This window comes from Leptopilina heterotoma, unplaced genomic scaffold (assembly GCF_015476425.1).
Source record: "Leptopilina heterotoma isolate Lh14 unplaced genomic scaffold, ASM1547642v1 Lhet_217, whole genome shotgun sequence".
Lineage (NCBI taxonomy): Eukaryota > Metazoa > Arthropoda > Insecta > Hymenoptera > Figitidae > Leptopilina > Leptopilina heterotoma.
The window spans coordinates 639,700-666,212 of record NW_025110934.1 but is presented as its reverse complement, the minus strand read 5'-3'; the positions used below and the strand labels follow the sequence as shown (position 1 = coordinate 666,212).

Here is a 26,513-nt window from a genome sequence, read left to right as displayed (position 1 = left end):
AAATACATAATTGAATTCTTTCGAAGAATTTTAACAAAATTTTTGAAAATAGTGACATTTTTCGAAGAATTTACTTAAAATTGTATTAAAAATAATTGAAATCCTGTGAAGAATTTTATTACATTTTTTTAAATAATTGAATTCTTTTCAGAACTTTTATTAAAAAAAGTAGATTGTGAAAATGTTTGAATTTCGATGAAGAATTTAATTATATTCATGAAATGTAATTAAATTCTTACAAAAAAATTAAGAGAATAATTCCATTTTTCTAGGAATTTACTTTAAATTGTATTATAAATAATTGAAATCCTCAGAAAATTTTTATAATTTATGAAAATAATGAAATTCTTACAAAGAATTTTATCAATTTTTTTTAAATAATTGAATTCATGTGGAAAATTTTATTACTTGTAAAAATAATTAAATTTATGCAAGGAATTTTATTACATTTTATTTAAATAATTATATTCTTTTGAAAACTTGTATTAAAAATGTAAATTTTGAAAATTTTTGAAATTCAGCGAAAAATTCCATTATTTGTGAAATGTACCTAATTTAATTCTTGCAAAAAATTTTTGAAGATAATTTTATTCTTCGAGAAATGTATTTGAAATTGTATTAAAAATAATTGAAAAAATGTGAAGAATTTTATTATTTATGAAAATAATTGAATTCTTGCAACGAATTTTATTATAATTTTTGTAAATAATTTATTTTTTTTTGAAAAATTTTATGGAAATTAAAATTTTTATAAGTTGTTGAATTTTAAACATGTTTGAATTTGAATGTTTTGAAGAATTTGAATTCCTATGGAAAAATAATAATTAAATACTTATTTAAAAATTTAGTTATTGATGTTTGCGAATAATTTTAAAATTTAAGAAATTCGTAAGTTAATGGAATAGAATGTTTTTAATCATTTCTAGAGTGAATCAGAATATTCTTTATGGTCAGGGAAAAAGTGAAAATTTTGTCTGGAAATCAGGGAAAAGTCAGGGAAAAATAAAATTAAATATTTGTGGCAACCCTGAATTTTTTAAAATCTATACGATTGATTGTTCAGAATCGTAAGAAAAGCCTATAAAAAATTCGGCAATAAAAAATAATAATAAATGTGGAAGTAGTTGAATTTTTTAAGTATTACTATAGTAAAATTTGAACCAACAAAAAAACCTTTAAAATTTCCTAGAAACCTTGATAAAACCGGGAAATAGACGTGAATTTCATTCACGAGTTTTGGTGGCCACCCTGTCTGTTCAATGCTAATAATTACTTGGTACAAGAAAATAAGTTTCTTCCTTCTAATAAATGAGAGTTTCGATCGGAGAACCGGTTATAATTTTTAAGACTCGAAGTGATTGTTATCTTCATTAAAAATTTAAATTATCTTTTGAAATAATACCATTTTCCTTCGAAAGTCAATTATTTTCAAAAATTTTAATAAAATTTTTCTTCAAAAGTCAATTATTTTCAAAAATTTTCCTCAATTCAATGATTCTTAATATCTACTATTTTAATAAAATTTTCCAAAAGAATTCAATTATTTAAAAAAATTTTACGCAAACATTTAATTTTTTTCAAAAAATAATAAAAATTTCACAGAAATTCAATTATTTCCATAAAATAATAAAAATTTAACAATAATTCAATTGTTTACAAATTTTTTATTTTCTTCGCAATCTTTCAATTATTTTCATAAATAATAAAAATTTCACAGGAATTCAATTACTTTCGTAAATAAAAAAATTCTTCTTAGGAATTCAATTATTTTCACAAAAATAATTAAACTTTTCGCAGAATTTCAATTATTTTTAATACAATTTTAATCGAATTTCTCGAAAAATGTAATTATTATTAAAAATTTTATCAAAATTCGACGAAAGAATTGAATTATTTAAAAATTTGTTGATAAAATTCTTTATGAGAATTGGATTTTAGGAAACATTCAATTATTCAATATAAATTATTTACTTTTGTATTTAAAAAATTGAATTCTATGGTAGCATTTTTTAATAAAAATTGATTTAAAAATTAATTTCAATTAAAATTTTAGATAATAATTGAATAGCTTGAATTTTTAGAAATAATTGAATTTTGAAATTAATTTTTTTTTAAAGTTTAATTGAATTGTTTTTATATTATTTGAAGTTTTTATTTTCTAATATATATTTTGGCAAATTTTTTCCAAAATAAAAACTATAGCAAAATTGCTTATATCAATTTGTATGTCTCTTTGGGGGACAACTTACAAAAAATAGTTTTACTTAATTATTATAAATATTTATGTTCGCAATGAAACGTTCATATAATAGGTCCCAATTTACCAGTTCAAATTTTCGAGATAAACGCAATTTATTAATTACATAAGCTTTTCTTTTTTAAAAAAATATTTATTTCTAAAAAAAACTTTTTCAAAATTCATAAAAATATATTTAAACAAGAAATCCAGTTAAAAGTTTTAGAAAATAATTTAATTTTGGAAGAATTACAGTTGTAATTTTTAGAAATAATTAAATTTCGTAAGATTTGAAATTATTTTTTTAAAAATGATTAATAAAAATGATAAAAAAATAAAAATGATTAATTAATTCTCGTGCAAAAATAAATAACAATAGGAACAAAAGTATTTAGAATCATTTAAGAAAATTACTAAGACATTGAAGAATTTAATTTCCAAGTTCTGAAGAACTGACGTTTCTGAAAAATTTAATTAAAATTTCATCAAGATAATTAAATTCCCGAAAGAGATTAATTGAAAAATTTTCCAAATATTCGAAATAAATTTTATTGAAATAATATAAAATTATAATAATAATTAAAAATAAATAATTGAAAGCCAGATAACTTGTGAATTATTATATTGTACTTACATAATTATATGTAATAAATTTTCGTTTCTGAAGAGGACAGTCGTGCTGTCGAAACGTAAAAAATATTGTTTTATATTCATTTTAGCAAGTTTTACCAAAGTGCTAAATTCTCTCTATTGTTTTTATAATAATAATAATTTATTTATAATAAAAACGAGAAATATTATTCAAGAAATTCACTCAAATAGTGTTGAAATTCAATGTAAAGCCTTTTTGAAATTTAACTGTTTCTAAAAATTTCAAATGTATTTATTCCAAAATCATATTTTTGTTAAAATTTTTAATTAATTTTTAATAGAAAATTCTACGAGAATTCAATTATTTAAATACAAAAATAAATTATTTAACGAATAATTGAATATTTCTTAAAACTGAATTCTTATAAAGAGCTTTATCAAAATTTTTGAAAATAATTGAATTGTTGTGAAGAATTTTATTAAAATTTTTGAAAATAATTAAATTCTAATAAACAAATTTTATTAAAATTTTTAAAAATTAATTGAATTCCTGAGAAGAATTTTATTATTTGAAAAAAATTGAATTACAATTTTGTTGAATCGTTTTTTAAGAATTTTATTTAAATTTTTGAGAATAATTTGTTTATTTTCAACTATTAGCGAATTTAAAGTACCTATTGTAAATTCTCAAACATAGAAAAAAGTAGCTTTTAGTGTCAAAAATCGAAGAAAAGAATTTTAATAATTTGGATGGGCATTCGAAAATTAAATAAAAAGTGAGAGTGGGTCCATTTAAATAAAAGTATAGTTTTTAATTGCTTCCGATGTAAACATTGTCCTTGGGGACACACAATTTCCAGCAGTAGTGTAAATAAATATTCGTATTTAAAAACATTCATATTGCACTTCATTTCTCTTCCATTATTTTCTAATTTTATATTTTCAATTACTTACAAAACTTTCACTGTTTTATAAAGAAATTTTGAGTACTTTTGGAAATTTTCATTGTTGACTTTAAATGAAAATAATGATCTTCAATTTACTAGTAAAAGATAACAAAGACAATCAGCATCAAGCTCTTTCACGTTTTAACAAATAATCAATACTATTATTCAAAAAATATTTATAAAAACTATTTTCCACTATGGAATTTATTACAGGGTTGCCACGCTTTTTCACTTTTCAAATTCCCTGACTTTTCTAGGTTTTCCAGGTAAAAAACAGAATTTTTCCAGGCTTTAAAAATGAAAATTATTCGAAAATATCAATAACTTTGAATTTTCCCAGAATTTTTCGAGTACGAAACAATTGTCAATTCATTAGTAAGACAATAAGACAATAACTTCATTTTTAAATAAATATTTAATCATTATTATTTTTTTCGTAGAAATTAAAATTTTCGAAAATTTCAAATTTAATTTATAATAATTAAAAATTGCTACTTTGTTACTGTAACATCTTCAAAAATTATTTTCATCATTTCGATTATTTATTTCTAGAATTTTTAACTTAAGATTCTATCTTCTTTAAATCAATCTTTTTTAATAATAATTTTTGAAACAGTTCTTTCAGAATTTTTAAATTCTTTTGTTTACAATTTAATTTTCCGTAATTTCAATTAACCTGATATTCTTCAATTAAATATATATTAGAAATTACAAACTTAAAATAATTTTTTTTTAAAAATTTCAATTAATTTTTTGAAAAAAATTAATTCCACAGAATTCTTAAATAAAAGTATGAAAAGTTGAAATTTTCAAAGATTTTAATTTGAAACCTTTTGAAAATTCAATTATTTCTAAAAAAATCCACGCTTTCAATATTCAATTATAATCTATAATTTTAACTGAAATTCATTTTTAAATCAATATTTATTAGAAAATTTTACGAGCATTCAATTATTTAACTACAAAAATAAATATTTTATTAAATAATTAAATGTTTCTTAAAATTGAATTTTCATAAAGAATTTTATCAACAAATTTTTAAATAATTAAATTCTCTTGACAAATTTTAATAAAATTTTTAAGAATAATTTTATTTTTCGGGAAATTCAATGAAAATTGTATTAAAAATAATTGAAATTCTGCCAAGAATTCTATTCAAATTATTGAAAATAATTGAAATTCGGAGAAAAATTTTATTATTTATAAAGATAATTGAAATTTTGACGAGAATTTTTGTAAATTTTTTAATATAATTGGATTTTTGCGAAGAATTATATTACTTTTGATTATAATTGAATTTTTGAGACGAATTTTATTAAAATTTCTTTTTAAATAATTGACTTTTTTTGTGAAGTTTTATTGAAATAGTAGACATTGAAAATAATTGAATTTTGACAAATTTTTTATATTAATTAAATTTCTATGAAGAATTTTATTAAAATTATTTTTAAAATAATTCAATTGTTCCAACGAATTTCATAAAAATTTTTGAAAATAATTTAATTCATTGAAGAAATTTAATTAAAAATGTATTGAAAATAATACTTAAATTGTAATAAATAAATTGTAGCAAAGGTTTTTAAAATAATTGAATTTCTTTGCTGGATTTTAGTAAAATTTTTAAGAATAATTACATTTTTCGAGGATTTCCATGAAAATTAAATTAAAAATAATAATTCAAAGTCTGCGATGAGTTTTATTATGTATTTATGAAAATAATTGAATCCCTGCAAAAAATGTTAATATTTATGAAAATAATTGAATATTAATTTGAAAATAATTGAATTCCTGTGAATTTTTTATTATTTCTAAAAATTCACGCTCTGATGCTTTTAATATTCAATTATTATCTAAAATTTTAACTGAAATTCATTTTTAAATCAATTTTTATTAGAAAAGTCTATGAGAATTCAATTATTTAAATGAAAAATACATAATTTATAGAATAACAAATTATTTCTTAAAATTGAATTCTCACAAAAAATGTTATCAACAAATTTTTAGATAATTAAAAAATAATTCAATAATTGAAACATTTCAACGAATTTTAATAAAATCTTTAAGAATAATTACATTTTTCGAGGAATTTTATTAAAATTGTATTAAAAATAATTGAAATTCTGCAATGAGTTTTATTATTTACGAAAATAATTGAAATTTTGCCAAAAATTTTACTAAAATTTTTGAAAATAATTATAATTGCATGTTTCTTAAAATTCAATTCTCATAAAGAATTTTATCAATAAATTTTTAAATAATTGAATTCTTTTGACGAATTTTAATAAAATTTTTAAGAATAATTTCATTTTTTAAGAAATTTGATGAAAATTGTATTAAAAATAATTGAAATTCTGCCAAGAATTTTATTAAAATTTTGAAAAATAATTGGATTTCGGAGAAAAATTTTAATTTTTAACAAAGATAATTGAAATTTTGAAGAGAATTTTTGTAAATTTTTTAACATAATTGAATTTCTTTGAAGAATTTTATTACTTTTGAAAATAATTCAATTCTTGAGACGAATTTTATTAAAATTTCTTTTCAAATAATTTAATTCTTTTGTTAAATTTTATTGAAATAGTAGACATTGTAAAGAATTAAATTTTGACAAATTTTTTATATTAATTAAATTTCTACTAAGAATTTTATTAAAATTTTTGAAAATAATTACAATTGCATGTTTCTTAAAATTGAATTCTCATAAAGAATTTTATCAATAAATTTTTAAATAATTGAATTCTTTTGACGAATTTAAAAAATTTGTAAATAATTGAAATTCTGCAATGAGTTTTTTTATTTAGGAAAATAATTGAATTTCTAAAAAGAATTTTATTATTTACAAAAATTATTAAATCCCTGTAAAAAAATTTTTTTTTTGAAAATAATTGAATGATTGTGAAGAAATTTATAAAAAAAATTTAAATAATTGAATTCCTGTGAAATTTTTATTATTTTATAAAAATAATTAGAGGTTTGCGTAAAATCTTATTACATTTTTTAAAAAAATTATTGAATTCTTTTGGAAAATTTTATTAAAATAGTTTAGATATTAAAAATCATTGAATTGAGGAAATTTTTTGAAAGTAATTGAAATTCTGCTGTAATATTCCTTATTTTAAACAAATTGATAGACAATGTAATTTACTTTTACATAACTGCTTATTCACCGGATTTATATTTTGAACTTTTCATGTTAACTATAAATGAAATTCGCGATCATTTCTATCTAGTATTTACATAACATCTGATAATTACAAGCAACATTTAAAAAAAGAAAATATTCTGCAATCTATTTTATCATAGATTTCACGAACATACATAACTCTCGCCTTAAACTATATTTTCAGTTTTTAAATTCCTCCAAAGAGACAGAACTGCGTCTTTTCTCCTATATTTAATACTCATTTTCAACAATTTTAATAATTCGTTTTAAATAATTTTTTTTTAATTAAGCAGAATTCAAAATAATATCTCTTCAAAAACTGTCTCTCGATAAATTCAAAGTTCTCGAATTTAAATATTTAAAACATTTCATTAATTTAGGATCCTCTATTTTTTATCTTATAAAATACTTAATACCGCACGCATTTTCTTGAAAATATTCATCACTAAACATGTTATCTACAAAACTAAAGAAATATTTGCGAGAAAATTTTATTATTATAACTACTTTATTATTTTTAACATGGGAAAAATTGCGGGCATAATATTTCAAGTTTTGAGCGATATTTTCAACTTCACACTTAGAAAATAATTTAATTAATTCTCCATTAATAATAATAACAATGCATTTGCAAATGATTTTTCCCATTGTAAATAAAGTGACTGAAAATTAAAGATAAATTAAAAGGAATGCTTCGACTGGTCAACAAAGTAAAACATTTTTTTGCCCTCAAAATTCATTTTCTACACAAAAAAAACCTGCATTCATTCTCAGATCAAAATTATGTTAACCAGTTAACATTCATACTAAATTGAGAAGTAAATGAAAAAAGTTATATTAAAATTTCTCAATTTTTTGTTCGCTTACTTCTCAATTATTCAAATGTTTTAATACATAAATTTTATAGACTTATGATAAAAACTATATTACAGAAAACGACTGTCGACAAAACAATAAATATTTTCGAATATTGAAACTGTTATTCAGATTTTTAAAAAAAGTTCATAAAATATTAAACTTTCGATAATCGAATTATATTATTATTTATTATTTATAAGTGTAAAAAGTATTAATAATAGTTTTCTCCAGTCTAAAATTACAGTTCGACATTGCTTCCCATTTATCGACAGTCTTCAAACGTAAGCGAGTCATTTTTTCGTTTATATCTTAGAAAAACGAAAAAAGAAATAAGATAATGAAATATCAAATTTACTTCTAAACTCACAATCTCATTTTCAATTATTTTAAAAGAGAGGCTACAATTATTTTACAAAGCATTTGGTATTTAGCTTACTCAAAATTTAAAAATCTTTTGTATTTTTTTTTATTAAAATATATGTATAATATATATACATGTATATATACACATGTAAAAATATTTGTAACCTTTCCTTTAATATACAAATATTTATCTAAACCATGAATTAGGGAAATGTTTTTTCAAATTTTATATATAAACCTGGTCTTTCGGTTTTATTCACTTTTTATTGGGATAGTTTCATTTTAGAGCTATTTGTATTTTACAGAAAATTTTACATATTTTTATATTTTGCTCTTTTGAATTAATTGAAAATTAAAGACAATAACAAAAAAAAAATTGAAAGCTAATAAGATTTCAATTTTTTTTAGTTAGTCCTTAATTTTTAATTTACAAAAAATCAACTTGAGACTAATTCGTACAATTCAATTTAAAATTATTATTCATCATAAATAATTCTTAAATTCTAAAATTACTATTTTTGAATTCTTAATTTATAATAATTTGAGAATTTTCCTAACATTCAAGTAGCTCTAAAGTGAAACTGTAATTATCAGATTGAAAAGACAAAACCCTACATGAAATGAATTATTTACTTAAGAAAAAAATTTCTTTCATAAAATATTAAATTTGTAATTTTAATTTAATCTTTTATAATTGAAGATATGTTCCAGATAAACAATGTTTGGAATTTTAAAAATTGTTCGAAAATTATTTTTTCTACTATCAAAAAGAAAAAAATTAAGCTTCTTTTAATTGCGTAAGTTACAATTACTTGGAGCAATATTTATAAACAAAATCGTAGTTGTGAGATTAGAATTCACTCTATTAAAATTAAATTAAAGACTCGCTTAGTTATTAGGCAGGAAAATATGTACAATTAGCTTTTGTATAGTTTACTGTCACTGCGATACTAAAGATGGAAAGCTGTTTACTTCCGCCTGTTCCAGAACTGGACCCGCTAATCCCGTGTAAGAAATTCGTAATCTCATTCTAAGCGAGCCCTAAAACAGAATCAATCATTTATTATTTTAAAGGTGCAATAATTTTCATTACAATAAATTATACAATACATTATACAGTTAATCAAGCTATAAACTTCAGGCTTCGTTCTTAATTTTAATTAAATTTCAATTCAATTACTATTTTCTAGAATTTTTAACTAAAATTCTTTTTTAAATCAATTATTTTTTATAATTATTCAAAAAGTTTTTTGAGAATTTTCAAATTTATTTGTTTACAATCCAATTTTACGAAATTTCATCGATTATTCGGAAATTCTTCAGTTGTATATTAGAAAATAAAAACTTGAAATAATTTTAAAAAATTCAATTAAACTTTTTCAAAAAAGAATTATTTCTATAGAAATGTTTAGGTAGTATGAAAAATTCAAATTTTCAAAGATTTTAATTTGCAACCTTTTCAAAATTCAATTATTTCTAAAAATTCACTCTATAATGCATTTAATATTCAATTATTATCTAAAATTTCTACTAAAATTCATTTTTAAATCAATTTTTATTAGAAAATTTTACTAGAATTCAATTATTTAAATACAAAAGTAAATTATTTATTGAATAATTGAATGTTTCTTGGAATTCAATTTTCATAAAAAATGTTATCACCAAAATTTTAAATAATTAAATTCTTTTAACGAATTTTAATAAAAATTTTAAGAATAATTACATTTTCGAGGAATTCGATTAAAATTGTATTAAAAATAATTGAAATTCTGCAGTGAGTTTTATCATTTATGAAAATAATTGAATTGCTAAAAAGAATTTTATTATTAACGAAAATAATTGAATCTTGTAAAAATTTTATTATTTATAAAAATAATTGAATAATTGCGAAGAAATTTATAAAAAAATTTTATTAAATTTAAATTATTAAAAAAAATAATTAAATTCCATGTTAAACTTTTATTATTTATGAAAATAATTAAATGTTAGCGTAGAATTTTATTAAAATTGATTTAAATAATTTAATTCTTTTGGAAATTTTTATTAAAATAGTAGGTAGATATTGTAAATCATTGAATTAAGGAAAATTCTTGAAAATAATTGAAATTTGATTAATTCAATTTTATTAAAATGTATTGATACTAATTGAATTTCTGCAAAGAATTTTTCTATTTATATAAGTAATTGAATCCTTCCAAAGAATGTTATTATTTAAGAAAATAATTAAATGTTTGCGTAGAATTTTATTAAAATTTTTGAAAATAATTGAATTCTTTCGACGAATTTTAATAAAATTTTTTTAAATAATTAAATTTTTCGATGAATTTTATTAAAATTGTATTAAAAATAATTGAAATTCTCCAATAAGTTTTACTATTTATGAAAATATTTAAATATATTGCGAAAAAATTTTTAAAAATAAAATTATACATAATTACTGTAACTTACTTTCCTTTGATTATTTTCGAAAAATTTAAATAAAATTCTTTAAAAGAATTTAATTATTTTTAAAAGAATGTAAAGAAATTTTGATTATTTCAAAAATTTTCAATTATTTGTTTATAAAAATTCAATTATCTTGAAACAATAGAATTGAAAAATTTCAAAAATCTTATTTTTCAGAATTTTCAAAAAAAAACTTGGCGAAAACTCAATTTTAATAAAAAATTGTAAGTGTGAATCTTTTTTTAAAGTAACTAATAAAAATTTCAATTATTAATCCTCGCACTAAGAAACATGAATACATAAAAATGTGACTCTTTATAAAATTCAATTATTTATCAATTATAAAATTAAAATACTTTGAAAATTCGAAAAAGTTTTTAATGAAATTCTTTAACAAATTTAATTATTTTCAGTTGAATTTCACAAAATTTCTATTAATTCGATATTTTTTAAAAAATTTATTTACATAGGTACTATATTTGAATCAGTGACTGATTTTTTTACTATCAAATGAATTATTTTAAACAAATTCAAATTTAGAGAACAGTATAAATATCTATAAAAATTGATATAAAAAGCGATTTTTTAAAAACAAATTAAAATAATAAAACTTTTTTTAATTTGGTGAAAAAATTTCCCGGTTTTTCCCGGTTAGTAGACACCCTGTAATAATTTTTAATTGAAATTACATTAAAAAAATAGAATATTTTGTTTTAAATATTTAAATACCAAATTAATTTTTCACAGGAATTAAAATATTTTAAATGATTTCAATGTAAAGCCTTTTTGAAATTTAACTATTGCTAAAAATCACAAGTGTAATTTTTCCAAAATTAAATCATTTTTTTGGTTAAAATTTTTAAACAAAATTATTTAAAACTTTAATTATTTTATTTCACAAAATAAAAATTGAAATATAGTTTTACAAGAATTAAAAATTTTCAAAGATTTCAAAATACAAAAATCTTTTGAAATTTAATTATTTCTAAAAATTCATGCTAATTTTAGAAGTTATGAGGATAAATATTAAACTTACTTTGTTGATATTTGTAATTTTTAATACTTGAGTAACTTGACCCGACGGGGAAATAACAGTACCAGAAGGCGAAAACATTTGTAACTGGAATGTCTGAAATATAATCAAACCTTATACATTAGCAACGGTTTTAGAACGATTCAATTCAATTTTCTTTCTCTCGTTAATTATTAAATACAGTGAAACCTGTCGGAATGCAAATCTATTTTTTAAATTTTATTACAGTAAACAATCCTTAAAAATATGATTTATAATTTAATTTTTGTAATATTTTTACAATATTCAGGAACTAAGTTGAAATAATACTTGTTGGACACTTTCGAATACAAAAAAATTTTTTTAAATAGAGTTGCATTCCGACAGGTTCGACTGTAGATTAGTTTTTCGAAATTTAAACTGGAATTGAAAAAATACAATTATTTCAAAATTACCTTAGGAACTGCAGCTTGAAATAAAAATTCAGTCAATGGAGTTGGTCCTGAATTTTGAGCCGACATGTTTATTATCAGTAAATCCGCATTGTCTGTTGACCTTTCTAATTTGAAACTAATTTTGAGTCCCGACTTGTCAAAGACAACCATATTTTGGGTTTCTAAAGTGAACATAAAAAAATCACATTATAATATTTTCAGGGCTCGGATCGTCTTTAAGACTCAAAAAAAGTCGCTTTAGTCGCATAAATTTACAACAAAAGTCACGAAAAGTCTCATAAAATTTCCGAAAAAGTCGAAAAAAAGTCGCATGAAATATTAGAAAAAATCAAAAAAACGACAAAAAGAAAACACAAAATTGTCAAAATTGTAAAAAAATCACATTTCTCGACAACAGATACATTAATATCAAACAATCCGGAATAAAATTTTAAAAAATTTAATAAAATTCATAGCAAAATTTTAATTATGTATTATTAACATTTTTTTAAAATTCTCTTTAAAATGGCAATTATTTTTATAAATAATAAAATTCTTCGACGAAATTCAATTATTTAAAAAAAATTTTAATAAAATTCTTCTCTAAAATTCAATTATTTTCAAAAGTAATAAAATTCATCGCAAAAATTCAATTATATTCAAAATTTTATAAATAATAAAATTCATCGTAAAAATATATTATTTTCAAAAGTTCTGATAAAATTCTTTGCAAAATTCAATTATCTTGAAAAAGTAAGAAAATTCTTTACAGAAATTTAATTATTTTCAAAAATTTTTTTTTATATTCTCCTTTTTAAATTCTCCATTTAAATTATTTTTAAAATTTCAATTATTTTTATAAATATCAAAATTGAATTACTTTTAAACATTTTTAAAACAATCTGTTCAAAATTTCAATTATCTTTGAGAGGAATAAAATTCTTCTCTGAAATTCAATTATTTGCAAAAATTTTAAATAAAATTCTTATCAAAAGTTAAATTATCTTTATAAATAATAAAATTCATTCTAGAAATTCAATTATGTTCAAAAGTAATAAAATTCATCCTAGAAATTCAATTATTTTTAATTTTTTTTAAATTTCTCGTCAAAATTTTAATTATTTTCATAAATAATAAATTCATCCTGGAAATTTAATTATTTTCAAAAGTTCTGTTAAAATTCTTTGCAAAATTCAATTCTCTTCAAAAAGTAAGAAAATTCTTGGCAGAAATTAAATTATTTTCTAATTTTTTTTTAAATTCTCCCCAAAATTTCAATTATTTTTGTAAATATCAAAATTCTTCTGCAAAATTCAATTACTTACTAATGTTTTATAAATTTGTTACCAATAATTCATATATTTTCATAAAAAATAATTAAAAAATTTTTTTTATAAAGTCTTATAAAATATAATGGTTTTATCACTCGGTCATCTTTAATTATTATAAAACATGAAGACATCGATTGCTCCGAGTTGAAGACTCGGAGTGATCGATTTCTTCATGTTTTATAACAATTTTTTATAAGTTGTTTAATTTCAAATAGGTTTGAATTTGAATCTTTTGAAAAATTTTAATTCCTATGGAAAAATAATAATTAAATAATTATTTAAAAAATAAATTATTGATGTTTTCGAAAAATTTGAAAGAAATTTGTAAATAAATGTAACAGAACATTTTTTTGACTCAAACTTTTTCCTTTAAATTTAAAATTTTTTTTTAAATTTCTGTCGCATTTTATTAAGAAAAAAAAAATCTTGAAAAAGTCGATTAGTCGCAATTTTTCACAAAAAAGTCGAAAAAAGTCACATTTCCTTAAAAAAGTCGAAAAAAGTCGCACAATCCGAGCCCTGTATTTTATTAAATCTTTCTTTATTGATATATGGAGGATTCATAAGCAGTGAAATTTGTCTTTTGAGAGACTAGGATTACTTTAAGAATTCCCGTCGTTAAAGATTTTTTTTCTGTAATTCTATAGATGGGTAAAATTTTCTCAAAAAAATCAATGTTAGCATTGGGTCTGTCAATTTTTCTGATATTTGGTGTAAATGTAGTGTTGTGCAAGAGAAGAAAGAGGAAAAAAATTTTTCAAAATTTTGGCTTTTACCGGACATTAAAGTTTAAAGTAATTTTTTTTTAAAAATGCATAACTCTGAGACTTTTCAATCGATTTTATTCATATTTACGTGACTAATAATTATTATACACCAAATTTCAGAAAAATGGACAGATCCATTGGCAAGATTGATTTTTTCGAAAAAATTTGACCCAAATGTGAAGAATGAAAACGAACCATTTTCATTTGATGAGGACGAAGAGTTGAGGAGTCCATCCACCAAGAAATTAGATGTGTTTGTTGGGCTAAATATTTGTGAAGGCGACTGCACAATTTTGGTTGGAGTCGTCGTTGGTGTATTTAAATCCAATCCACCTAAAAGGTCCAGAAGATCATTGGTATTCGTAATGGACGTACTTGGAGGAAGAGTTGTCGTAGACACATTTGCTACTGATGAATTCAAATCAGCTGTTCCCAGAAGATCCAAAAGAGCGTTCTGTTGATTTAAAAATTATATATAATTCGTATTACGTGTTGCAACCATAAATCATCATTCGATACAAAGAATTTATTATTCTAATCACTTACAGAGTCTGCAGTGGAAGCATCAGCTTCTAAAATTGATGATTTTTCATCTTCGAGAACATCAGGTTCGCCGTTCATCATTCCTATGATTCCATTTGCTTGAGGCCTTGCAGTTTCCATTGGAGGCATTCGCTCGAGAAGAGCCGGTCTCAAATGATCGTATTTCCTAAATAGTTGAGAAAATTCAATTCCACGTTGCTGAAGTTCAATGTGTAAATTACTTCCAAAAGTGTCTATTATCTGTCGAATTTTCCTGTAAAACGCAGAATCACTATTGTATCATTGAAAATTAATCTGTAACGCAAGCAAAATTACAATTCACACCTACACTCTTAGAAGTTTTTCGCATAAATTCAATCAAGGTTTGCTAACCACGCACTAATTATAAGAATTTACACAATTTCTAAGAGTGTAAGATATGACATTACACCGACATCTAGAACTTACTCATTTCCTTTCTGGAACCGAGTGCTGAGCTTCGTGAGAGAAAGCAAAGTGTACTGCTTCGTAATGACAGTATTTTGCGGATTCCAAAGAAGTCTCTGATATACATCAATGATTTCGACTTCCGTCAACTGTTACAAACATTTAGTTTTTTATATTTAGTGAAAAGATAACATATTTGTAAGAGGTTGTAACGAAGCATTTCGTTACATAAATCTTGTGTGGTTCCTATCATTGGGATTATCTAAATTTCATTTGGTCAAGGGATATTTTCTCTGTGGAAATCTCTGTGAAAATGAATTGCGCATGCGAGGTTGCGAAAAGTCCCGAATCTCCGCGGTCCCTCCCGAGTTTTCTTTACAGGTTGTCGCTGTCCATTCGAGTGAGTGAGAGGGTCATATGTGGGCCCTTATCAAAATTAGAAAAGGACGGAAAAATGAAGGAAGAAGCCGGTCAACGTGAAATTCATTCTTCAGTAGCTCGTGGGCCATGTAAATTATTAGGTTGAGTTTTACTCGGGGTTTCCACTTTTGGGAACCTCAGGGTTTTAGAGTCAGTTTTGTATTCAAGTTTTGGGTTTTAATAAATTGTCAATTGTTTAAGTGAATCTTTTGTGTTTTATGAGTTTATTTATTTATTGTTTGTGTCGTCGGATTTGTGTTTGTAAGAGTCGCCGTTGGTAAATTGTTGTGTCCAAGTTTCATCGTTTCTGGTTTCGCCGTCGTTTGTATCCGTCGGTTTATAAGTCCGAAGCAGAATCTCCTCTCAGGTATTTTAAGGTTTTTTGTGTATCATTAAACGGTCGATACAAGTTAGTTGTTACTAATAAAAGATCTGTTATAAGGTTTGCATTTTAACTTAACGGATATTTGTGTCAAATGTCAAAATGTTCCTCTGGTATCTTAATTTTCCGTTAATACGCGATACAATGTAGAAACTTATCGGTAAAGGCAAAAAAAATCTATTTTATTGACAATAAATGACTTACATCAACAGGTGCATCAGCATCCTCTGGATGTGGACCATATAATAATACATCTCCGTATTCACCTATGCACCACGTGGCTACCTGCGCCAATGGTTGTTTATCAGATGTATCTTTCTCTAAAGCTCTCCAAAGGGCACTAACTGCATAACACTGCTGAGCTTGAGTTTCCGAGATCAATTGAATTGTACATGCTACGACATCGTCTCGCACATAATTACCAGCCTGTAACAAAATTCATCGTTAATACTATTTCTTGAGAATTACGGACCATTTACGGACCAATTACTGACAAAAATATAACCAGTCCGAGTCAAATAAGAGAATATTTTACTTAAAACTAGAAATTAAATTTTCCATAACAATAAAATGTTTTATAATAACTAAAAATGACCGAGTGATAAAACTATTATCAATTCAATTATTATTTTCAAGAAATTTGAACTAAAATTCTTCTTTAAATCGATTATTTTTCATAATTTTCGAAAAAGTTCTTTGAGAATTTTCAAATCCATTTGTTTACAATATTCAATGTTCAGGGTGGCCAACAAAACTCGTGAATAAAATTCACGTCTATTTCCCGGTTTTTTCAAGGTTTCTAGGAAATTTTCAAGGTTTTTTTGTTGGTTCAAATTTTACTATAGTAATACTTAAAAAATTCAACTACTTCCACATTTATTATTATTTTTTATTGCCGAATTTTTTATAGGCTTTTCTTACGATTCTGAACAATCAATCGTATAGATTTTTAAAAATTCAGGGTTGCCACAAATATTTAATTTTATTTACCCCTGACTTTTTCCTGATTTCCAGACAAAATTTTCACTTTTTCCCTGACTATAATTAGTAAATTCCTAGAAAAATGGAATTATTCTCTTAATTTTTTTGTAAGAATTTAATTACATTTCACGAATATAATTAAATTCTTCATTGAAATTCAAACATTTTCACAATCTACTTTTTTAATAAAAGTTCTCAAAAGAATTCAATTATTTAAAAAAATGTAATAAAATTCGATGCAGGAATTCAATTATTTTCATAAATAATAAGATTCTTTACATTATTTCAATTATTTAAAAAAAATTGAAATATTTCATTGCAAGAATTCAATTACTTTTATAAATTAATAAAATTCTTCACAGGATTTCAATTATTTTTAATACAATTTTAAGTAAATTCTTCGAAAAATGTCACTATTTTCAAAAATTTTGATAAAATTCTTCGAAAGAATTCAATGATGTATTTTTAAAAATTCATGCTATAATGCTTTTAATATTCAATTATTATCTAAAATTTTAACTAATATTCATTTTCAAATCAATTTTTATTGGAAAATTCTACAAGAATTCAATTATTTAAATACAAAAATAAATAATTTATTGAATAAATTAATGTTTTTCGAAACTAAATTAACATAAAGAATTTTATCAACAAATTTGATTTTTGTCGAGAAATTTTAATAAAATTTTCAAGAATAATACAATTTTTCGAGGAATTCAATTGAAATTGTATTAAAAAAACTTGAAATTCTATGATGAATTTTATTATTTATGAAAATAATTGAATTTTTGTAAAAAATGTTATTATTTATGAAAATAATTGAATTATTGCGAAGTTTGCTTAGAATTTTATCAAAATTTTTTCTTTAATAATTGAATTCTTTTGAAAAATTTTATTAAAACTGTAGATATTGAAAATCATTGAATTGAGAAAATTTTTTTGGAAATAATTGAAATTTTGCAAAGAATTTTATTAAAATTTTTGAAAATAATTGAAATTTGGAGAAGAATTTTATTATTTTTAAAGATAATTGAATTTTTATGAGAATTTTTTTTAATTTTCGAACATAATTGAATTTCTGCGAAGAATTTTATTGCTTTTGAAAATAATTGAATTTCTGCAATCATTTGTAACTTCTCTAAAATTCAATTTTTTCCAGTTACTTAAATAAAAATCTCTGACTTTTCCCTGACTTCCCTGACTAATTTTACTTTCCCTGACTTTTCCCTGAATTCCCTGATTTTTGTGGCAACCCTGAAAAATTTCAATTTTTTCAAAAAATAAAATTTTGAAAATGGTCAAAAAATTTTGTTTTTCAGTTTTAATAATATATAATACTAAAATTCAAGGTTTTTAAAAAAATTCACGTCCAATTCACGGTTTTTTCAAGGTTTGACAAAATTCACGTCCATTTCAAGGTTTTCAAGTTTGCAAGGTCCGGTGGTAACCTTGAAGAGAACATTTTACTTCAAAAACTATAAATTAAAGTTTTCATAACCATAAAACATTTTTATTATTATTTTCGAGAATTTTTAACTGAAATTGTTCTTTAAATCGAATATTTTTAATAATTTTCAAAAAAGTTCTTTGACAATTTTGAAATCCATTTGTTTAAAATTTAATTTTACGAAATTTCAATTATTCGTAAATTCTCCAATTAAATATATATTAGAAAAAAAAAATTTCAAATAATATAAAAAAATCCAATTAAACTTTTTCAAAAAACATAATTTCAAAACTGAATTATTTCTAAAAATTTAACGAAGTTGAAGTTCACAACGTTTATCAACGAAAAAAATTTATCTAATGCTATTAAGTATAATTTTTAATTTAATATTTAATTGTTAAATAATTATTATCAAAATATAAACATCAATCTTTCTTTTCTAAATATTTTTGTGTCAATATTGCTGCGTCATTTTTAATTAATTTACTAAGTGAGCAATTTTTTTTCGTTGATCAACGTTGTAGACTTCAACTTGGTAAAATTTAAACTATATTGCTTTTAATATTTAACTAGCAAATGTTACGCGCGAAACGTGATATTCAATTTATTATTATTATTATGCAAATTACAAAATTTTTTATTTTCAAATATGAATTTTTGAATAATTTCAGATTCAAACTTTTAAAAAATTCAATTAATTAACTAATTTACTAATTAATTATTCTTCTTTATTATTTTCAAAAATTTTAATAAAATTATTGGCAAGAATTCAATTATTTTCATAAATAATAACATTCTTGGTAAGAATTCAATTATTATTTTTATAAATATGTAGTAGAATTTTTTACAAAACCTCAATTATTTTTAAACAAAATTTTAATAAATCCTTCGAAACAATTATTTAATTATATTTATGAATAGTAAAATTCTTTGCAAAAATTCAATTATTTTTAATATATTTTTAAATTAATTTAATTTTTTTATAAAATTAAAAAAGTTACGAAACAAAAAAGTAAACAACATCTAACTTTAAAATGCGAATAGATTACCGGAATACAACGATTATTAATATAGATTATTATCTAAACTTTGAACTGAAATTCATTTTTATATCAATTTTTTTTATAAAATTCTACTAAAATTCAATTATTTAAATACAAAAATAAATAATTTACTGAATAATAGATTATTTCCTAAAATTGAATTCTCACAAAACATTTCATCAACAAATTTTAAAATAATTGAATTCTTTCGACGAATTTTAATAAAATTTTAAATATAATTACATTTTTCGAGGAATTTGATTAAAATTGTATAAAAAATAATTAATATTCTGCAATGAATTTTATTATCTACGAAAATGATAATTGAATCCCTGTAAAAAATTGTATTACATATTTATAAAAATAATTGAATCTCTGTAAACATAAATTGAATATTTTTGAAAATAATAGAATTATTGCGAAGAAAATAAAAAAAAATTTTAAATAATTCATTTCTTTTGGAAAATTTTTTTAAAAATAGTATATATTGAAAATCATTGACTGGAGGAGAATTTTTGAAAAAGAAATTGAATTTGTTAAAAAGAATTTCATTAAAATTTTTGAAAATAATTGAATTTTGGAGAAAAAATTTAATATTTATAAAGACAATTGAAATTTTGCGAAGAATTTTATTACTTTTGAAAATAATTGAATTTCTTTGATGAATTTTAATAAATTTTTTAAGAATAATTATAAATTTTTCGAGAAATTCCATTAAAATTGTATTAAAAATAATTGAAATTTTGCAATGAGTTTTATTATTTATAAAAATAATTGAATTATTGCGAAGAAAAATTGTATAGGGAACTCTTTTAAAATTGAATTAAGAAAATTGAAATATAAAATAAAGAAAAATTAAATTTCAAGAATAAGCACAATAACTTTAGAAAACAATAATTTTCCAGGATTCCAATCAAAATTCCCTGACTTTTCCAGGTTTTTTCAAGGTTTATAAAAATTAATTAAGGAAGATTTCGACTATATCAGCAATTAGTGACATCTATTAGACGTCAATTGAACTCTTTGGTTTAGAGTCAGGTGTTATTCTTAAGATAATTATTCCGATATGGTTGTCGGTAAATAATTATATTTTACATTAATAGGCGTTAGTCCCGCGAAATGCAGCTATTAACTGGGGTTCGAGTCCTCACAGATGCACAGTGCAGTCGTTCACGCAGCTTATTTTTTCAGATCAAAAATTAAATTCAAAAATATAATTATTTACCGACAACCATATCGGAATAATTATCTTAAGAATAACACCTGACTCTAAACCAAAGAGTTCAATTGACGTCTAATAGATGTCACTAATTGCTGATATAGTCGAAATCTTCCTTAATTAAAATTCTCAATCAGCAAATAATTTCCTACATTAACTATACAGCTCTTCGACTAGTGTATGGGCTTGATCTGAGATTATAAGAAACGTGAACGTCCAGGCTGTGTTGGCATGGTGCATTGGTAGGCGTTAGTCCCGCGAAATGCAGCTATTAACTGGGGTTCGAGTCCTCACAGATGCACAGTGCAGTCGTTCACGCAGCTTATTTTTTCAGATCAAAAATTAAATTCAAAAATATAATTATTTACCGACAACCATATCGGAATAATTATCTTAAGAATAACACCTGACTCTAAACCAAAGAGTTCAATTGACGTCTAATAGATGTCACTAATTGCTGATATAGTCGAAATCTTCCTTAATTAAAATTCTCAATCAGCAAATAATTTCCTACATTAACGTTTATAAAAATTCCCTGACATTTCCAGGTTTTTCAGGTTTCTAGGTTGCGTGGCAACCCTGAAAATTGAATTAATTTTGAAATATTGAAGTAAAATTAGATTTCAAAAAATAAACACAATAACTTTAGAAAACAACAATTTTCCAGGATTTCAGGGCTCGAACCAGTGAAAGTATTTTAAAATATGGACTTTACGGACAAAAAAAATCATTGAATTATGGAAAATTTTTGAAAATAATTGAATTTTTGTTAAGAATTGTATTACAATTTTTAAAATTAATTGAATTTTGGAGAAGAATTTAATTATTTCTGAAGATAATTGAAATTCTGTCGAGAATTTTTAAAAAAATTTTGAACATAATTGGATTTCTGCGAAGAATTTTATAATAATTGAATTTCTATAATCACTTGTAACTTCTCTAAAATTCTCCAAATTATATCCTACAAAATTACGAACTTTTCGTCTTTTCCCAAGAAAATCTGTTTTCAAAAAAAAATGACTTTTAGTGACTTGAATAAAATTTACGGAGCTTTACAGTATTTGCGGTCCTAGTTCGAGCCCTGTAGTTTTATTAATATGTTATCACTTGCATATACTTACAGCAACAAGAACTTTAAATAAAGTTTCAAGATGCCATCGCTTATTAGGTGAAAATCTCTCTGCAGACATAACGATATTACTGCTGCATTGAGCTTTAAATTCAGGATCAGCACGTTCCAAGAAAAGAAGTAATTCCTTCATCATATTCCTAATATTACTGGTGTTGACGAGAGCAAAACTCAACTCCATTGCCCGACGCCTTATCGACACATCAGGATCCTTCAAGCACTCCTGCAGAGGAATCAAACATTTTATTCAATACATGTACAAAAATAAAATGATTAAAAGTAGAAACTCTTTATTACCAATATTGTCGAACGATGTCTTTGAACTGCACTGGTGTCAACGTAGACTGTCTTTAGTAACGTATTTAAAGCAACATAGCGAATGTTCTTGTCATTATTGAGCAGGAATCTGCCCAAGATATTCACAGCTAATACACGCAGCCCACTCTCAGATTTAATGTCCATGATCGACAGGACTGTTTCGTACAATATTGTGTTGCCAACGTTTTTCGTTGTTTCCGTGTTTGTCGCGACTTGAGCAAGAATGTCGTACATTGCTTCGGAGGCGTTCACATCATTGTGTCCCAAAATCCTCAAGAGTCGTAAAATTTTCACTTGGAGAAATGGATCCGATACTCCTGAAACGTCATGTTCAGGGGAATATCCAGCGTGAATTAAATTCTTCAAAATTCTCACGAGGTTTGGTACAATCTATAAAAAGAATACCATTCGCATTAATATTTTTCATTTTGAGAAGAAATTTAAAATATTAGAGTCGAAACACGTCAAGTGAAGTATCCCTTTGGACATTTTTCACCCAATTTATTGAGAAACTTTATAGTAACGTTACATTTTTATATTTAATAAATTTGACATAAAATTTATTTAAAGTAGATTTCATTTGATATAAAATTCATTCGACATAAATTTAATTTTGTATGAAACTCGTTTGTCATAAATTTTATTTCACATAAAAGTCTAACATAATTCTCATTTGACATAAATTTAATTTGACGGAAAAGTTATTTATTATGAGTAACATTTGACATAGAATTTACGTGACAACAATTTCATTTTACATAAGTCATTATACATAATACGAACTTTTAGGCCAAAAATTAAAAATTACAGACCAATTACTGACAAAAATATAACCAGTCCGAGTTAAAAAAAAGAAAATTTGACTTAAAACTATAAATTAAATTTTTTCACAACTGTAAAACATGAAGATATCGATAACTCCAAGTCGAAGACTCGGAGTGATCGACTACTTCATTTTTCATAATAATTAAAAATGACCGAGCGAAAAAATAATTATTTTTTATTATAAGAATATTGTTACTGTAACATCTTCAGGGCTCGGATCGACTTTAAGACTCAAAAAAGTCGCTTTAATTGCATAAATTTACAACAAAAGTCACGAAAAGTCTCATAAAATTTCCGAAAAAGTCGAAAAAAAGTCGCATGAAATATTAGAAAAAATCAAAAAAACGACAAAAAGAAAACACAAAATTGTCAAAATTGTAAAAAAATCACATTTCTCGACAACAGATACATTAATATCAAACAATCCGGAATATAATTTTAAAAAATTTAATAAAATTCATAGCAAAATTTTAATTATGTAGGGGAGAGTGGTCCTAAGTTGGCCGTGGGCCTAAGTTGGCCACCCTGCATTTCTCAGAGATGGTATACTGGACGAATCTATAATTTTGTGGTATGATATATTGATAAACCATGATATAATTTATGGACCTAATTATAATCTAAGATTCTTCTACGCATTGTGAGGACAATAATATTGTTTTTGACCAAAAAAATTTGATTTTTCTTGTTTTTTCGAGAGCAGCTACAAGAGATAAATAATTAAAAATTTCTAAATAAGTGTGTGCGCTAGTTCCTTTATTTAATGTTGTAATAAGAGGTTCTGTTGATTTTTTAAATAAATTTTTTTTATTAGCGTAATAATTTGAAACTTGTAAAAATCTACAGTGGTCCTAAGTTGGCCACCTATTGTTTTTGTTTGTTTTTATTTATGTTTTATTTCTTTTTTGTGTTTTTTATCACGAGAAAGACCGTAAAAGTGTAACGTAGGAATTAAACAAAGACAAAAAACAAAAAAAAATGGTTTAAAAAACATTAGAAAAAATGAAGTACAAAAACGCCTGTCTCTACAGCCATCCACCACTGTAAATAAATGAAATAAAATATTGCTTCATTTTCTAAACAAAAATAGTTAAATAATGCGTTTCTATTCTCCTAAATGTATCAAATTTGTAAAATTTCTGCGTAATTGAAAAGAATATGCATTTCTTCCTTATACTCAAGCGAAAAAAAGTGGTGGCCAACTTAGGTCTAGAGGGTGGCCAACTTAGGACCGCTATTTCTGAAGTGTCCAAAATGCAGCTTTTCACGATTTATTGTATTAAGACTACAAAAGTCATTCTATAACGTTCTAAATACCACAAAATTATAGCAAAACGATCTCTGAACACTAATATATACTTGCCGAAGTGATTAAATTTCATTTTGTTACTATTTTCGACCAATTTGCTTAGGCGGCCAACTTAGGACCACTCTCCCCTATTATTAACATTTTTTTTTAAATTCTCTTTAAAATGTCAATTATTTTTATAAATAATAAAATTCTTCTACGAAATTCAATTATTTAAAAAAAATTTTAATAAAATTCTTCTCTAAAATTCAATTATTTTCAAAAGTAATAAAATTCTTCGCAGGAATTCAATTATATTCAAAATTTTATAAATAATAAAATTCATCATAAAAATTTAATTATTTTCAAAAGTTCTGATAAAATTCTTTGCAAAATTCAATTATCTTCAAAAAGTAAGAAAATTCTTTACAGAAATTCAATTATTTTCAAATTTTCTTTTAAATTCTCCTCAAAATTTCAATTATCTTTGTAAATATCAAAATTCTTCTGCAAAATTCAATTACTTACTAATGCTTTATAAATTTGTTCCCAATAATTCAAATATTTTCATAAAAAATAATTAAAAAATTTTTTCTTATAAAGTCTTATATAATATTAATATAAAATATAATGGTTTTATCACTCGGTCATCTTTAATTATTATAAAACATGAAGACATCGATTGCTCCAAGTCGAAGACTCGGAGTGATCGATTTCTTCATGTTTTATAACAATTTTTTATAAGTTGTTTAATTTCAAATAGGTTTGAATTTGAATCTTTTGAAAAATTTTAATTCCTATGGAAAAATAATAATTAAATATTTTATTTAAAAAAGAAATTATTGATGTTTTCGAAAAATTTGAAAGAAATTTGTAAATAAATGTAACAGAACATTTTTTTGACTCAAACTTTTTCCTTTAAATTAAAATTTTTTTTTTAAATTTCTGTCGCATTTTACTAAAAAAAATCTCGAAAAAGTCGATTAGTCGCATTTTTTCACAAAAAAGTCGAAAAAGTCGCACAATCCGAGCCCTGCGTCTTCAAAATTATTTTCATTATTTCAATTCAATTATTATTTTCTATAATTTTTAACCAAAATTCTTCTTTAAAACAATTCTTTTTTAATAATTTTTTAAAAAGTTCTTTGAGAATTTTCAAATCCATTTTTTTCACAATTTAATTTTACGAAATTTCAATTATTTGGAAATTCTTCACTTAATTAACTATCAGAAAATAAAAACTGCAAATAATTTTTAAAAAAAATTCATTTAGGCATTTGAAAAAAAATTAATTCTACAGAATTGTTACACGGAAAAACCTTTAAGCAGTCTGCTCACCCGAAGCTTATGCGTCAGCGCCACCACTAAACTTGTTCATCTGCACTCCCAAACTGGGTGACCAACGTACCCAGTTGTAATTTTCTAAACTTTTTGGGAAGTTTGTCTATCGAAAACGGTAATGCTACGCACCCAGTGGCGGGCGATCAGACTTTCCATGCAGTGAGAAGCGAAATTTTGTGACAGTAATTAATTTTTATTAGAAAATTTAACAAGAATTTAATTATTTAAATACAAAAATAAATAATTTATTAAATAATTATATCTTTCTTGAAATTGAATGCTCATAAAGAACTTTATCAACAAAGCTTAACATAATTGAAAAATAAGTGAATAATTGAATTATTTTGACGAATTTTAGTAAAATTTTTAAGAATAATTAGATTTTTCGAGGAATTTAATTAAAATTGTATTAAAAAAATCAACAAATTTCAAAAAAATTATAATTAAATTTTTTCAAAAAAATTACTTCTAATACAGAATTTTTTATTGAAAAGTATGAAAAATTCAGATTCTCAAAGTATTTAATTTGGAACTTTTTCAAAATTCAATTATTTCTTTAAAAAAATTCATGCTATAAGCTTTTAATATTTAATGATTATTTAAAATTTTAATTAAAATTCATTTTTTAATCAATTTTTATTAGAAAATTTAACGTGAATTCAATTATTTAAATAGAAAAATAAATAATTTATTAAACAATTGAATCTTTCTTAAAATTGAATTCTCTTAAAGAATTAAATTATTGATCATTATTTTATCAACAAATTTTTAAATAATTGAATTCTTTCGACAAATTTTAATAAAATTTTTAAGAATAATCACATTTTTCGAGGACTTCGATTAAAATTATATTAAAATTAAAATAATTGAATGCAATAAGTTTTATTATTCATAAAAATAATTGAATCCCTGTAAAAATTTAGTATTTATGAAAATAATGGAATTATTGCAAAGAAATTTATAAAACAAATTCGTAAATAATTGAATTTTTGTGAAATTTTATT

The 26,513-nt window shown here is 22.5% G+C and overlaps 1 protein-coding gene across 9 annotated transcripts in view; it reads right to left on the bottom strand.

The window, feature by feature from the left end:
- Positions 1 to 8,819: 8,819 nt before the first annotated feature.
- LOC122501812 (AP-1 complex subunit gamma-1) overlaps positions 8,820 to 26,513 on the bottom strand; it is a 55,197-nt gene continuing 37,503 nt past the window's right edge. For all 9 annotated transcript variants that reach the window (XM_043611562.1, XM_043611563.1, XM_043611570.1 and 6 more), the window contains 9 exons: positions 22,035 to 22,445; positions 21,730 to 21,960; positions 16,123 to 16,344; positions 15,138 to 15,265; positions 14,694 to 14,943; positions 14,343 to 14,601; positions 12,071 to 12,231; positions 11,640 to 11,732; positions 8,820 to 9,199 (listed from right to left, as the gene is read on the bottom strand). In XM_043611562.1, the coding sequence (XP_043467497.1) occupies positions 9,098 to 9,199; positions 11,640 to 11,732; positions 12,071 to 12,231; positions 14,343 to 14,601; positions 14,694 to 14,943; positions 15,138 to 15,265; positions 16,123 to 16,344; positions 21,730 to 21,960; positions 22,035 to 22,445 (1,857 nt within the window). In that variant the 3' untranslated portion in view covers positions 8,820 to 9,097. The remainder of the gene's footprint in view (positions 9,200 to 11,639; positions 11,733 to 12,070; positions 12,232 to 14,342; positions 14,602 to 14,693; positions 14,944 to 15,137; positions 15,266 to 16,122; positions 16,345 to 21,729; positions 21,961 to 22,034; positions 22,446 to 26,513) is intronic.